This window comes from Oryzias latipes, chromosome 13 (genome assembly GCF_053564925.1).
Source record: "Oryzias latipes strain Hd-rR chromosome 13, Olatipes_Hd-rR_3.1".
Lineage (NCBI taxonomy): Eukaryota > Metazoa > Chordata > Actinopteri > Beloniformes > Adrianichthyidae > Oryzias > Oryzias latipes.
The window spans coordinates 20,064,955-20,079,518 of NC_136249.1; the positions used below are offsets into that span (position 1 = coordinate 20,064,955).

The 14,564-nt window shown below is 41.8% G+C and overlaps 1 protein-coding gene across 10 annotated transcripts in view; it reads left to right on the forward strand.

Annotated features, from left to right (window-relative positions):
• The first annotated feature begins 9,470 nt into the window (after nucleotides 1–9,470).
• Nucleotides 9,471–14,564, forward strand: part of mcamb (melanoma cell adhesion molecule b) — a 36,768-nt gene continuing 31,674 nt past the window's right edge. For all 10 annotated transcript variants that reach the window (XM_023961620.2, XM_023961619.2, XM_078930068.1 and 7 more), the window contains exon 1: nucleotides 9,471–9,692. In XM_023961620.2, the coding sequence (XP_023817388.1) occupies nucleotides 9,629–9,692 (64 nt within the window). In that variant the 5' untranslated portion in view covers nucleotides 9,471–9,628. The remainder of the gene's footprint in view (nucleotides 9,693–14,564) is intronic.

Genomic DNA, 14,564 nt, shown 5'->3' on the forward strand with positions numbered 1-14,564 from the left:
AGCCTCCACTGCTAGGATCCGGAAATCTATCACATGGTCGCTGACAGATCGATTGCGTTGCTTGAGGCTCAGCAATCGTCTTGTGGCTTCTTCCTGCTTTCTAGGTTGATCAAAAACGAGTCGAAACTCACCGATGAATCTTTCGAACGGGAGATGAGAGATGGGATTGGCCGCCAGGAAGGCTTGGGCCCACTGTAGCGCTTTACCCCTGACGGAATTGACAATTAGGGTTATTTTGCTGTGATCCAAGTGGTAGAATCGGGGGGCCTGTTGGAATAGCAGTTGACACTGTAACAAGAAACCCCCGCATGCTTCGACGTCACCGTGAAACGGCTCCGGTTGTAATCTGTAGTTTTCCGGGGTCGAGGCGGAAGCGGAAGCCGTCAGGTTGCCGGAAGGCGGAAGTGGGGCTGGAGCTGCAGAGCTGGGTTGTTGTCCCGTTAATTCTAACAGAGTCTGTGTCATACTTTCCAGACGACGAAATAAATCCTGCTGGGCGGAGGCCATTTGGGTCAATGCGTCGGCTTGACGTCCCAGCATGATACCCTGCTGATTGACTGCCAGGCGGAGTCCTTCTGGGTCAGCTGGGTCGGGGTTTTGGCCAGTCCGTTCTGTCATGATCAGAACACGAGATGGACCCAGGTGCTGGAACCCAGAAGGAAGAGGCAGGTAAGTTGTAGGTAAATGAAGATTTATTTAGCTGATCCAGGCAGGACTAAGGGCAAACGTGACTGTGGTTCTGAGTGGGTGATCCTGGCGTGAAGCGTGGTTGGTGTTCCAGAGGAGCGTGGCTGAGGCTCTTGAGAGAGACGAGGCTGGGGGTTTTGGAGAGTGGCGTGGCTGGAGTTTCTTGCGGAGCACAGGAACAGTGGCTCTTGAGGATGCAAGGCGTCAGTGTGGTAACAGTGAGTCTGCTGCTGCTCGGGGTGGTGTAAAACTCTGGTGACTCTCTTGGCTTGATATTAAACCGTCAGGGTTAACGGACTGGCGATGATTGCTGGAGCTGGGTCTCCTTAAGAAGAGCAGAGGCTTGATGAGGTGATGGGTCACAGCTGTGAGTCAGGAGCAGAGCAGAGCTGGGAGGGGGAGGAGTCTGACAGCGGCACCATGACATTAGGTCTGTTAACAGCAAGGGATTGTGGGATGCGGTCTCCTGATCTAATTAGGGCTCAGCAGGAGCGTTTCTGTTTGCCCACATTTCTTTTCGTATGGCAGTTTTGTTGTTCCACCTTAGTTTATTCGTCCTGTTATGTTGTTTCTTTATGTTGCACCATGAGTGCTGCCTAGTCTTTTCTGAGACTGTTTGGACTCGTGCGGTGTAGGGGACATGGACAGTTCTCCAGCGCTGCCAGTTGATTGACACCATGGCTCCCGTATTTCGCGCTACAAGAGACGTACCTGCTGGGCGTTACAATATTTGTTCTACACATTTTTACAGCATTGGAAAACGTTAAGAATTATGGTGTCTTGTTTTTCCTCCTACAGAAACCATATTAAAACAAAAAATATATTTCTCTCCCCCATCTTTTTACATTTTCGAAAATGCTCCAGGGAGCTTCTTGGGCAGCGCTAAAGAGCCGCATGCGGCTCCTGAGCCGCGGGTTGCCGACCCCCGGTCTAGTGGGTCTAGATGACCCAACTCCCAATGCTAAAGTGCCTAGGATAGCACAAGGGTTAAATTAGCCTTATTCATTAGTTATTTTAATTGCCTAAATATGCACAAAACTTGCCAGTTTTTTTTTATTCTAATAAAATTCTATCCATGCAACATTGCTTTCATTAGTGCGATGTTTCTTTAATTAACCCTTGTGCTATCTCAGATGACCCCACCCTTACATTGACGTGTTCTCCCTACCATGACAAAGGTGGATAAAGGTGGACAGATTTCATGTAATCCATGGACACCAGTGAGGTTCACAAATCATTGAAGAAAAAAGGTTCAGTGCACTGTCTAGTGGGTCTAGATTACCCAACTCCCAATGTTAAAGTGCCTAGGATAGCACAAGGGTTACAGCTGGCAGCAAGTTTTGTGTTGTCAGTGCTTGAGACAGACTTGTTACTCTGGTAACCAGTGGCTTGCTGTGTTACATGATTTTGTAACCCAAACAGAGTTACAGCCTAAATCTGAGAGAGAGATAGCAGCATTGTTATTATCAAAATAACTTAAAAAGTACTGTTGTTTATAAAAATGAAAAAAAGGAGCATGAAAAGTTTATGCGTGTATTAACCAGTGATGTGCGGTGAGGTTGATGGTTGGTGAGGCACTGACTCCTCTGGAGTCAGATTTACAATGAAAGCACTAAATATTTCAGCATTCATCCAACAGCAGCTTACAGCTTATAAAATACACACAAGAACATATTTGTCCTACAGAGAATATTTCTTTTATAGATGGATTGAACACTCTACTTGTGTTTAAATTATTCATGTGTACTGTAAACAAATTAAAGTATACAGATAAGAGCCTCACCCGGAGTTTCCGCTCCGTTTGTGACCATGCAACACACACCTCAGAAACTGTGGAAAGCGAGTTGAGTTGACTGAAAATGTATATTTAACACATATCAGTGGAAAATAATATTTTCTTAATTTACATTTTTCTATTTTATCACGATTATGACAGGTGTGGCTGTGCCTCACTTGCCTCACCTGACCGCACGTCACTGGTATTAATGCAGATGCTTCATCTAGAGAGCAACAAAATAATTAATTTAACCTTTTTGTGTAGCATTTTATTTTTAGGACTAGTCTTCTATATGCAACAGAAAAACAATGATTTAGACCTTAATATCATGAGATGGGTTACTGGGGGGGGGGGGGGGGGTAGAGAACAGTGCACCTTGGTATTCCTTTAAAAACAAAGTAATGACAAATGTTGCACATGAAAATCCCTTTCAATATAGAGAAACTGATACTGTACATCTGAAAATTCAAATAAGTCTAATTCACACTATTTTTCTATAACATGAACTTAAAACATGCCATTTTATGAATGAGCTGTAAAGTGCCAAGTTGTTTTCTGTCCTGCTAAAATAAAAAAACAACTTCCTTCTTTTGTGCTAAAAGCAGCTGCTTATTAATCAGATTATTTTGCTCATGTAAAGACTTCATCTGCAGCAAAAATGGTGAAAAGGGTGAGTATTTGAAAAAAGCACACTGCTTAATTGGGCTTGTTCATTACCAGAAGTCCAGGGGCCTCATTTATAAACGTTGCGTACGCACAAAAGAAGGCGTACGCCACTCTCTACGCAATAGTTGAGATTTATAAAAAGCAAACTTGACGGGAAAATGTGCGGTCCTTCACGCAAGCTCTGACCCAGGCGTACGCACAAAAACGGGTGAAATGAGAAACGGCGACGCCGTCGGCAGATGGAAGAAACACGTGAAAGTGAAAATGACAATACTGCCTCTCAGAATTAACATGAGGACTTCACAAAGCAAGTCTTACAATTAACAGCCTACACGAACACCCGTTGGATCGATCAGCAGTGAAACAAACAAAAAAAAATCAAACGAAAATTACAACAGAAATTCAAATGAACACTTATTTGCAAAAAGAAAAGTGAAATATGTTCTGCAATATTGGCATGTTGTGCAATTCATCATCATAAATAATATATTTAACAGAACGAAATAATGTACAAAACTGACATTCCCGTCAATGTGTCCGTCTGGCGGAGCAGATATAGGTGCAATTAGACAGACAGATGGATAGATAGAGAGAGATGCATTAATTGTCCACTAGGGAAAGTTGTTTTCATAGTAAAACATTTCTTCATAAGCTACAGAATTATGGTACTCATGTATGGAGTTGTGTGCATTTCTGATTATTGAGACTGAATTAACTCCATACTCATGCATATGCCTTTAGTTTGTTTTATTTTTGATGAAACAATGTATGGCGTATGTCTCGACCATTCAGAAAGCAACAAGAAATTACATTTGCGCTGATCAATTTCCCATTTCCACGTCGATTATTACCGACATCTGCAGCTTGTCAGATGTAATTAAATGGATGAAAATAAAATGCCCCATCACAATGCGTAATGACGCACAATGGCTGATCTTGCGCTCTTAGAAGATGTGGCAAATGGAAGAATTCGGAGTGAACGCATCTTTAGACAGCAAGGAAACTTGTTGGCAAACGAGGACGAGTGGCTTATGAGCCGGTTCCGACTTCCTCTGCGGGCTTTTGGGGGTGTGTCACCCGGTGCATCTGGCGCGTCGGTGTCCCCCTGCGCCTCAGTCACCACTCCACTTAAAAGGGATTCCCCAATTATTGCCGCCAGTCTCTCATCAGGAGGGGTCAGCTCCGGTGTCCCCCCCCACACACACACACCCGTGGCAGACACGGGTGTGTGTGTGTGTGTGTGTGGGGGGGGGGTTCAGCGCTAGACGTTTTTTTGCCTTGACTTTGATGTCCGACCTTTTCTTTTTTATTTCGGCCACGGTCCGAGGTTGTGAGGCTGCAGCATTTACAGCGTCTGCCGCCGTCTGCCACTCACGTGCCTTTTTGGCATTAGTAAGGCCACACTGTGCCCTCCAAACAACATTATTCTCCTCTTTTCCACCTCGCCAACGATAACTTCTACTTCACATTGAGTGAAGTTACGTTTTTTTGATTTTCTCTCCGTGTTTGGTATGGTTTCGCAATCAATGAATATTCATTTGTGGGCGTTTCACGGACTATTTATGGGCAACTATGGGCGTGTCATGAGGCCGCAAAAGCTGCGCAGCATTTAGAATTGGTTGTGATTTATTAAGAGAAAGATGCGTAGGATGTGCGTGCGCACGGTTTTATAACTCCGAATATTTCTGTGCGTACGCACATCCTATGTTTCATCAGTACGCCACTTCTGACGCAAATCCTACGCAAAGTTTTATAAATGAGGCCCCAGAAGTTTTCCCTTGTCAGCAAGTTAAGACTTCTTGTGAGAGGTTCAGGGCTTTGTGGTCCTTGGGAACTTTGTGGGGGAGTGGACGAGGCTTTTCCTGCTTCCCTCTGCATTCCCAAACCTACAGACCCATGATATTCCCTATAGTCCCATTATAGAGAAAAGGGTGAAAAGGGGATATAAGTGTAGTTTTCCATACAATTTTTTTACAAGATATGGTGGGGGGCGGGAACCGCTTTTCCCTCAATTTCTATTCATTTATACCACTTTCTCTCTTATGCCACACCCTTGTTGGCTGCTTTTGGGACTTGGCTGTGACTGTAAGTGGCAGAACAATGAAGTTTTTTTCTGATTTGTGCTATTGGTGCCTCACCCTGAAGGAAATGAAAGCATCCACATAGGAGTTCACACCCTCCTTAACTTTAAAGTCAGCTTTCCATGCGTTACATGTTTGCAGAGAACACTATTTCCTGTAGGTCAAACGTAAGCGTTTTTTGCAAGTTTGATTTAATCTACTAATAAACGGTTTTTCACAGAAGCTCTGCTGGGCAACACAATGTTTACTTGTGGTGGGGAACATTTATAAATGATCAAACAATGGCAACTGTTGACCACTCCGCGGCAGCGATACAGCGGTCCACAGAGGATGCTGCCCTGACTTTTCAACAACACAAGACTCAAGTAACACAACACTGTAGTGAGATCCGGGGGGAGATGTGGGGGACACTGCGGAACTTTTGTGTACAGCTGCTTTCCCCGAGGAACGCAAACCTCTCCACAGATGTGATTGTAGCAACAAGTGTCAAAAGAATTGCATTGACTCACATAAAAGACAAGAGGGTGTGTTATGTGAGTTCGGCAGAGATTAAGTTCCCCGAAGCTCTCTCACGGCCTCCAAAGTTAGATGGCACCAAATCAAAACAAACAAAACAAGATACGTCTAAAGAAAGAAAAGCTCAGATGGAGCCAGGAGATGCATGAGAACCCAAATAATCACAAATCTTAAACTAATAACACCAGCCAATAATTTTAATCTGTCTATTACTAAGTAAAGCAAAATTACATGTTCAATTTCCTTTTTTCAGACAGTTCAAACAACACAAGTTTGGAAAATGCCTAAACCTAAGTTGAACTGTTCCATGTCTATAGAAATCTGTCTCCTGTCCTGAGGGCTTCCACTGTCCATCTTCACACAGACGTTAAAAAACCCTGATGAGTTAAGGATCATCCTCTGTTCCTTCCTACGTGACTCAGATCTGCAGGCAGGAGCTGTCAGCTTGGCAGGAACAACAGACAGCAGACAGCAATGAAGGTTACAGAAACACAGCAGCATTCTCTGATCTGTTTCCAACCTCACAAATGCAGATTGTTCACATGGGATCAGATATTTCCAATGAGTGTAAAGCAGATGGACGAAGCATGTGATCATGTGACCCATTGGTTTGTGTAGAGTCTATTTGAAGCCTTTTATTTTAGCTCAGGATTGTCACAGTCTTGGAAAGTTATGATGTCACTGAATCCCAAATTTTAGAAAACGGGCAAACAGGGACGAACAAGCCTAAAAGTTGCTGGAACACACCCAGTAAAGCTGCTGTAGAGCTAAAGGTTCAGCAATCACCTGTCAAGAAAAAGATCACATCTTGCATTGATGCATTTTAAACGTCAAAATAAAAAGCTGGACTGTTTTGGGTGAAAAAAACATCAACTTGCCCGAGTAACATGTTCCCCTAGTGGTTATTTGGTGAACTGACCTGGCTCCACTTCTTTTTCAATCACCCCTGACGCTGGACATCAAGAAGTTGACACTGGTAAAACTATGACTAAACAACAGCTGGGTATTGTGCAGATAGTTCAAGGCTCTCCGACTGTCTGAGCAAAGTGTGAAGGACGAAAAACAAGCTTCCCTTGAACAGAACAAAGGAAGAAAAGCAATACAACATTTTTTCAGGAAGCTGGCTTTCCTACATAAACGTTTTAACCCTAACAGTCAATGGCACCACTACCCAAACTATGAAGAACAAGAGAACCACATAATACTACAAACTGCTGGAAGCAGCAGTCCAAAGAAGAAAGCTGAATGCCAAACCGTTGTGGGTACCGGATGTTCTCGGGTTGCCGGATGTTCTCGGGGTCCTTCGGGGTCCTTCGACCAATGATGACGTCACACTATTTGATTGGCTGTAAGTTGCCACGACCAATGAGTTAACGTCGCTAAGTTTTTTTGAAAAACTTTATTGACAATTGCGGTATCATACATTAACAATGACATTAACGTTAACAACGAACAATAACGATGTAATCAATATTGCCTCGAAGATCAGTCACCATTGCCAAATATAACATATTGACATAGAAAATAAAGAATAGAGGGGAAAAAAAGAAACAATGAACATAACACACAAATAAATAAAAACATAAGTAAAATAAAATAAAGGAACATAGAAAAAATCTAAGTAGTCTAATACTAGTTAAGTTAGGGGTACTCGTGAAGTTTTTATTTCTGAACAAAACTAAGCAATTTCAAGCCATTCTTCTTTTTCATATAATGAAGTGATTGAAAGCAAAAACAGAGCTCTTTATTAAATGTTATAAAAGTGGTTTGGTCTTCAAAACTTGACCTCACCAAGATGGCGGTGCTCTCCTCCCATGAGGAACCACGTGATGTCTCCTCTAGTGATATAATTCATTGGAAGGACCCTGAAGGACCCCGAGAACATCCGGCAACCCGAGAACATCCGGTACCTACACCGTCACTATAAATATGTTAGATTGCTCTCCTGTGACAGCCACCCTTTAGAGCATTTAGAGGCCACCAACTTTTGTTTCCCATCAGCACGTTTCTGGTATAGTTCCAAAAAAACTACAGGAAACCAGGAGGTTTCCCTAATGGAAAAGCCAAAAAAAAAAAAATAGAGCCGTACCTGATAAAAGGTATTCTTTGTGCTTTACATCATGCCTTTCAGACACTCTTTTTCTAGGTAGAGATGATCATCATGAATTTGAAAATGATTATGACTCAGTCTAAGGTATAGGGTACCAGTCTGGTGCTTTTCCAGAAAGTCAATTACATAGTATTTTGTGTCTTTCTTCGGCTACTCTTTGGCAGCCCAAGAATTGATTTTCATACCATCCGACTGATATGCGGGAGCTTTGTTCCTGATTGGCAAATGCTGCAGATATCCAAACCATGGCATTCAAATGTTTATGTAAGGAAAAAAAAAGTTTTACCTATCAGAGAACTCCAGTTTTGTTAGCCGGGAGGTCAGAATAATAATAAAGTCATCTGAAAAAGACACACAAAAAAAGAAGTTTAGAAGCAAACTCCTCTTTCATTAGCTTCCATAACTTTCTTTGGCAACAATCATTGGAAGTGATTGATTTATGTATAACATAACACAAAACTTTTCAGCTTAAAAAAGAGCATTCTCAAATCTTGATTTTAGTATTCCTTATTTTGCAGAGGAGCTTGTGTTTGTTTGTGTTTGTTTAATTTAATCCTGAAATTATATAAAGCTGCAGTTAAAAAAACAACTTTATGGGATTTTAATGTGATTTTACATCTCTCTTTTGCAGCAAATCTGGTGTGTGTTTTTAATCTTCGATGATCTTACTGCACATCCAGTGGACTCAGTTCAAAAACAGAAAATCCCCAAAACTTCCCACCTTTCTTTAGTTTGCTTTCACATTGCAGAATCAAATTGCATGAGGCAAGAAGTTTTAAAAACAAAGTCTTTGTGTAAAGTCTTTATTGTTGTTCACATAAACGTTTAAGTTAAAAAATGCTGTGAGAAATGTATCATTTTTGCAGAAAAGCTTTCTGATCATTTGCTTTCATTGCCAAAGGCAGGTCTGTTTGTTGCGGTCTGCAATTTTCTGGAACTAAAAGACCAGCAATATGTTTGACTATCTTGAACTGTGAAAAAAGATCAGATTATTTTAGAATGTATCCTTCAAAAAATGACTCTGGCTGTAATACAGAATAATCCAAAAAATGACAACTCCTTTTAATTAAAAGTGAAAAAGTGAAAGCACCTGTTGAGAAAATATGACAAACTTGTACAGGTACAAATGACTTGTAATACATAACTGCTTCATATCATAGAAAATAACATTTTAGGTTAAAGCTATTTTGACTATAAATCCATTTGTGGCTTTGAACTCCTCTACTGCTCGCTTTTAATATGGTCTTCCTTTCATCCTGGCCCACATTCATGAAACCACACAAAAGCACAAACAATGCCGGATCTCTTCTCCACCCTTCATTTGCACCCATTAATAACCTCAAACTGCAACTACGCATGTGCGTAGTTTTAGATAGAAATTTGACTTCAATTGTCTGAATGCGGGGATGGTTGAGCTTTGGCACCAGCGGAGATGAAGTATCTTCAACTTTACCAGGCACACCGGCTTTCTTTTCCTCCTCCTCCAGCTGCTCTATAATGTCATTCCTATTTTTATTGGCTGAAAAAAATAAACATTTAGTAAAATAATGCACCATCTAGAGAAAGTAATTAAAAGAACCGCTTCAGCAGACACCCCTCCCTCCACACCTCATCAAATGACGCACATAGAGTGGCAGAGCGCATGATTGCGCGCGGTGGAGGCGGTCCCCCGTCTCCGTCTCTGCCCCCTCCGCATCATCTTCCCCTCTCGCACCGCTCCTCTTTCTCAGTTTCCCAGCTGGACCAGTATCTTTAGCACAGCCCGCACGTCTGTGGCACCCTCCACGCACCATGGCTACACAAATCACTGTCTCTTTGCTGGTTGCGCTTTTGCTCTTCGTCCACACCTGCGGAGGTGAGCCTATTTTGTGTTTGTGTGTGTGCGTGCACGCGCGCGTGTGGGAGGGGGATGGGGGTGGTCAGAGTTATTTTAGGTGTGATGATGTGCTTGCAAAGTTTTCAGGACAGAAAGAAGGAGAAACAAATGATAGAAAAGCCCTACAGCGAGGATGTTGGGTGTCACTTCTGTTCCAAGTTCATGGAGGAGTAACGCGTGAAGACCCACGGGACAGTGGAGAGGATCCACTCACTCTCATGCGTTAAAGCGCAGCTCCAACGACAGAGATGTGACTCTGCTCTGGGTCCTTTCTACTCACATGATTCATCCTGGAGCAACAATCCTGTGCTTCTGTGGAATTCGCATCCAGTTTTAGAGAGAAAGTTGACTTGGATGAGAGGAATTCATGCTGTTGAAGTGGGCATGCCTTTCACTTGCTTGCAGGTTTTTGATGTTTAGTTCTGTACTGAGGTGAAGGGGCAGAGAGGGCCATCTGTCTGCTGTCTGCTCTGTATGTGCTCAAGTGGTTGGGAAGGAGAGGAACACATTCCCAAAGAGAGCACTCTGCAACAGAGCACTTAGTGCACAGACTCACAGTGGAATTTAACTTCTTACAAACAGAAATAGAAAAAAAGAACACTTTTGTGGAACCTCTTTAAGATTGTTTTTTTTTTCACACTTATATATTCCTCCTCCTAACTTAAGCAGATCCATTGTTTTGTTTTTTTGGGGTGAGGAAGACAGGTTATCTCAGCCGACCACAGCTTCAGTTTGACTGATTTGTCTCCTGAATGTGCCCCCGTCAACCTTTCCTTGTTTCTTTTCACGCCTTTACCTTTGCTTTACCATGTTTGCCCCCGAGCACATGAATCACGCCTGCCTCCTCTACATTGTGCCGATCTCCCGCTTCAGTCCGGACCATTGTCTTTGATGTCCTCAAACTCTTATAGGCTTGTCTTCCTGCATTTGTTTTTCTGAGGCTTTCTGACCTCAGCTTCATTCATACTTTACACTTGGAACATGTTACAAATACTAATGATCGGCAGTTTTTTAAAATAATTTGTGTTGTCAGGAAGAATGTGTAGAATAATACTGCAAATGCAGTCTGATAAGCATAATTTTTGTTCCATTTAGTGTAAAATTCTGCTATGCAAGCAAAAAATTTCACAGCGGATGCAACTTTTATATTTTAATATCAACTATTGGATGAAAGTGATGTGCAAGACAAAAAAAAGGGATTTTAATTTACGTTTACTAATCACCTCCAAATTAAAATAGCTGGCAAATGAGGTGAATGTTGGTGATTATGTTCACATAAACCATGTCTACACTTCCGAAGACCAGTCCAGACCAGATCATGACGTCTTGCAGAGACAAAACCCAGCACCCAAGTGAACTCAATAAACCCCAAAGAGTCAAAGGTTTTCCCTTGGCTTCCAAACTTCCTAGATATGAATCTATAGAATGTGCTGGCATTTAAGGGAAGCAAGTGTATTTTCCGCGGCTCCACCCCAGAGGATGTACAGTTGCTGGTTCCAACACTCCAGGACATTGTCTATTGTCCAGAATCACACTGCTGATATGAAGCAGTGCAGATAATGCTCAGCGGAGCTCCACTCTGACTCTTATCTGAGGAAAGTTGGACTTTTAGCGCTGATCCTCCAGAAGGATTTAGCTCACTTCCTGTGACATAAGCCCATCAAGCCTGACCAAGAAGCAGCCACATTAAACCTCTGTGATTTAGAAGGTCATCAGTCGTGGCTGTGGCTGAGGCGTTGTGTCTTGGTTTTATGTGTTCAAAACAACTTCTGCTCCTTGGAGGAGGAGAAAGCAGCCCCAGACAATAATGGCCCTTGTTTGAGACCACAGCATACAAAATTGAGGCTAAGTAATCTGATAGAAGATCAGCAGAGGAGAGCAGCTCTGAATGGGACATCTACTGTATAGGTTAAAACCTCTTTTTGAGGAGATTTTTTTTCATTTCAGACAAATCTAGACTAGTTTCATTAAGTTCTAGTTCTAGTTTATTTACTTATTTGAAGTTCCACTGCATGTGTTGACAAATATGCGTAAACCCAGCACTTTTGCATGTAATTGTCAGATTCCAGTATAACTATTGCATATTTTTCAAATGTCATGCCTTGAAAGCATGTCCTTGTGAGGAGAAGAGTCCTGCTTGGGTAGTCATGGTCTTATCTTTGTCCTTAACTGAAATCTGAAGCAGAAACTCGCTCTGTTTACATGTTCCCATGGGACACGCTCCACAGAGCAACAGAACCGTCCCACTACTTTTGATTATCAATCTGGAAAACTGTTTTGGTGAATTCAAAATTGTTAGGATCATGAAACAATCCAGGCCTCCCCCTGTGATTCCTGAAGAAGAAACAGCTTAAAAGTTTGTTTTGTGACACAAAAGCAGACAGGTGTCTTTAAACACTGAACATTCAGTAACTCCGAAAGTCCTGTTTGGATTTGTATTTATCAGTTCTTCCCTTATGAATATGCTTTTTCTTTATTTCTTTTGCAGAAAACCCGAAAAATGTGTTTCTTCTACAAACAAAAGCACCTCTTCTCACTAATCTGAGTTTTAGATGAAAGCTGCTGTGAAAATAATGTTAAATGTGACCTGAATGTGTTGTAATTCAGAGCAGCCTCACAGTCATTACCATTTGTACCCACAGCTGTTGCTCCTCCGCCAAACTGCCATAAACTTGACCCCTAATAGATTACGAGAGCTTTAATTCTGCAACACAGAAACCTCACAGTGTCTGTATTAGGAGTCAGAAGCAAGATGTTTTCAAGTGTTTTTGTTTGGATGCTGCACTGAAGCGTGTAATGTGCTCAAGCTGCACACTTGGGAGCAGGAACTGTAGAAGGAAAGGGCTTCCTTTTACTGTTTGATCCTCCTATTGATGCAAATAACATCCATTATCACCATTACCTGGGTCAATACAGCAGAGCAGGGGTGGAGAGGGTGGAGAAAGCTCTCAGGACTTTGTGCTGCTGTCATCAGGGCCATTTTGTGCGGCTCCACCGAGTAGCAGTAAATGATTGTTTGCATAATGTAGCTTCTGCGAAATAACATTCTGCAGACATGGCTTGCTGAATGACGGCTTAATATCAACGCTTTTTGTTACAACAGCGAGCACTTTAAAACTGTGTTTACAGTGAGATCAGAGGGAAGGAAGTTTCCTTAACTTTTCCATTATAATCAACTTTTTTTCTCTCAAATCGAAACAGTTTGAAGCCACACACACACACAAAAAACCCCATCTTTGGTCGTTTTTTTTGTGAAAAAAATTAGAATTTTTGCAGCTTTTAAACTCTTTGAAGGTCTTAAACCACAGCTGTGTTTTATAAGGAGCAGGCTGTCGGTAATGGCCGTCAGAAAAAAACAAAGCTCAATATCACTTTCACCTGGAGATTTGCAATAAAGCATTTCACCTCAGAAGGTTTCTTTTTGTTTCTGATGTATTGCCTCGTGTATGGCCTCAAGGCGAATCCATTCTTGTCAGTCAGGGAAGAGCTGACTCCAGGTACCAGGGCATCTGAGGAGCCAACTCTCTTCTGACTGGAGCAGCTTATTGCAGTTCTTTGAAGCTGTCACAGCTGTCTTTGCTGCAGTCACAGACCTGACAACTTGCTCAGGCTGAAAACACCTGTGCATACACCTGGTTTACTTTTGAGAGACATCTTTTGGGTTTCACTGTGCGCAGAACAGTTTGGAGGTGAAACTCCACTGTTAAGAGACTGGATAAGAAAAGCTGCATACTATTATATTCACATTTTTAAAGTCTCTTGTAACAATCAAGCCTCCCTCTCTGTTCCTGAATTGAACGCAATCTTAGAAAAATAAAGTGTTGCAGTTCCCCAAATGACCACCAGAGGCAGATTTCAGAGAGGAATAACTTCATTTACTCTTGTACTAAAAAGTCCTATTTTATATAGACACAAAAAACATATGTACAGCCTGGAGTCAATAATATTTTTGTTTTTCTTTGCTGTTAATGACAACCTGGTGCTGGTGGTGGTGGTGGTGGGGTATTGGGGGAGGGGTTTACACTATGGTTTGAAATTGGCCGCTTTGATTTTTTTTAGAGCATGTTTTTGATTGTCAGCTTAGTAGGGTGGACAGTTGACTGAATATGAGAACTGGACTGTGGGACCCCTCCCCCCACGCGTTCCATACAGAAAATACCTGCTGGCTAAAATTCCATAGACTTCTATTCAGACATAAACAGCTAATATTCAGTCATTAGATTTGTCAGAATAACCATTCTTACTCTACATAATTTAACGTTTTCTTGCTAATCCACTTTTTGTTTTTATATTTTTTCTCTATGGCAAGATATTCAAGTTCTAAACTGACCAATCAGATGACAAAGTTGCCTTTGAAAACGTTTGAAGCATTTGATTGACAGATTCTCCTGAGCCCGCTTTCAAGTGGTAAGGGTGTGGACTTCCAATAAACTCATTCCTTATTGGTCAGAGTGGTATCCATAGAAACGATGACTCAGACTGATTCAAACCAATCACTAATTACTAATGTCGTCTGGCTTCAACATGGCAACATCCATATCACCAAAAAACAAACAAGCAAACAAACAAAAACATTGTTCAGGTAGGCGGAACAAACTTCAGGCGATATGGCTGACCTTCTTCAGGCTTCATTTTTTGCAAAATCTTCTGGCTGAAGTTAGAGATTATCGACAGATTTAATGTTGTTTGGGTAAATTTTAAAACCGTCTGACTTATTGTTTATCAACGTTTTCAAAAACAAGTTTATCATAAGGCTTGGTTGTTCTGTGTTTTAAAAAAACGAATTTTCGGTTGCTGCATGTGCAAGCACTTTTGCAGGGGACTGTTCATCCAAACATCTGCATACCTGTA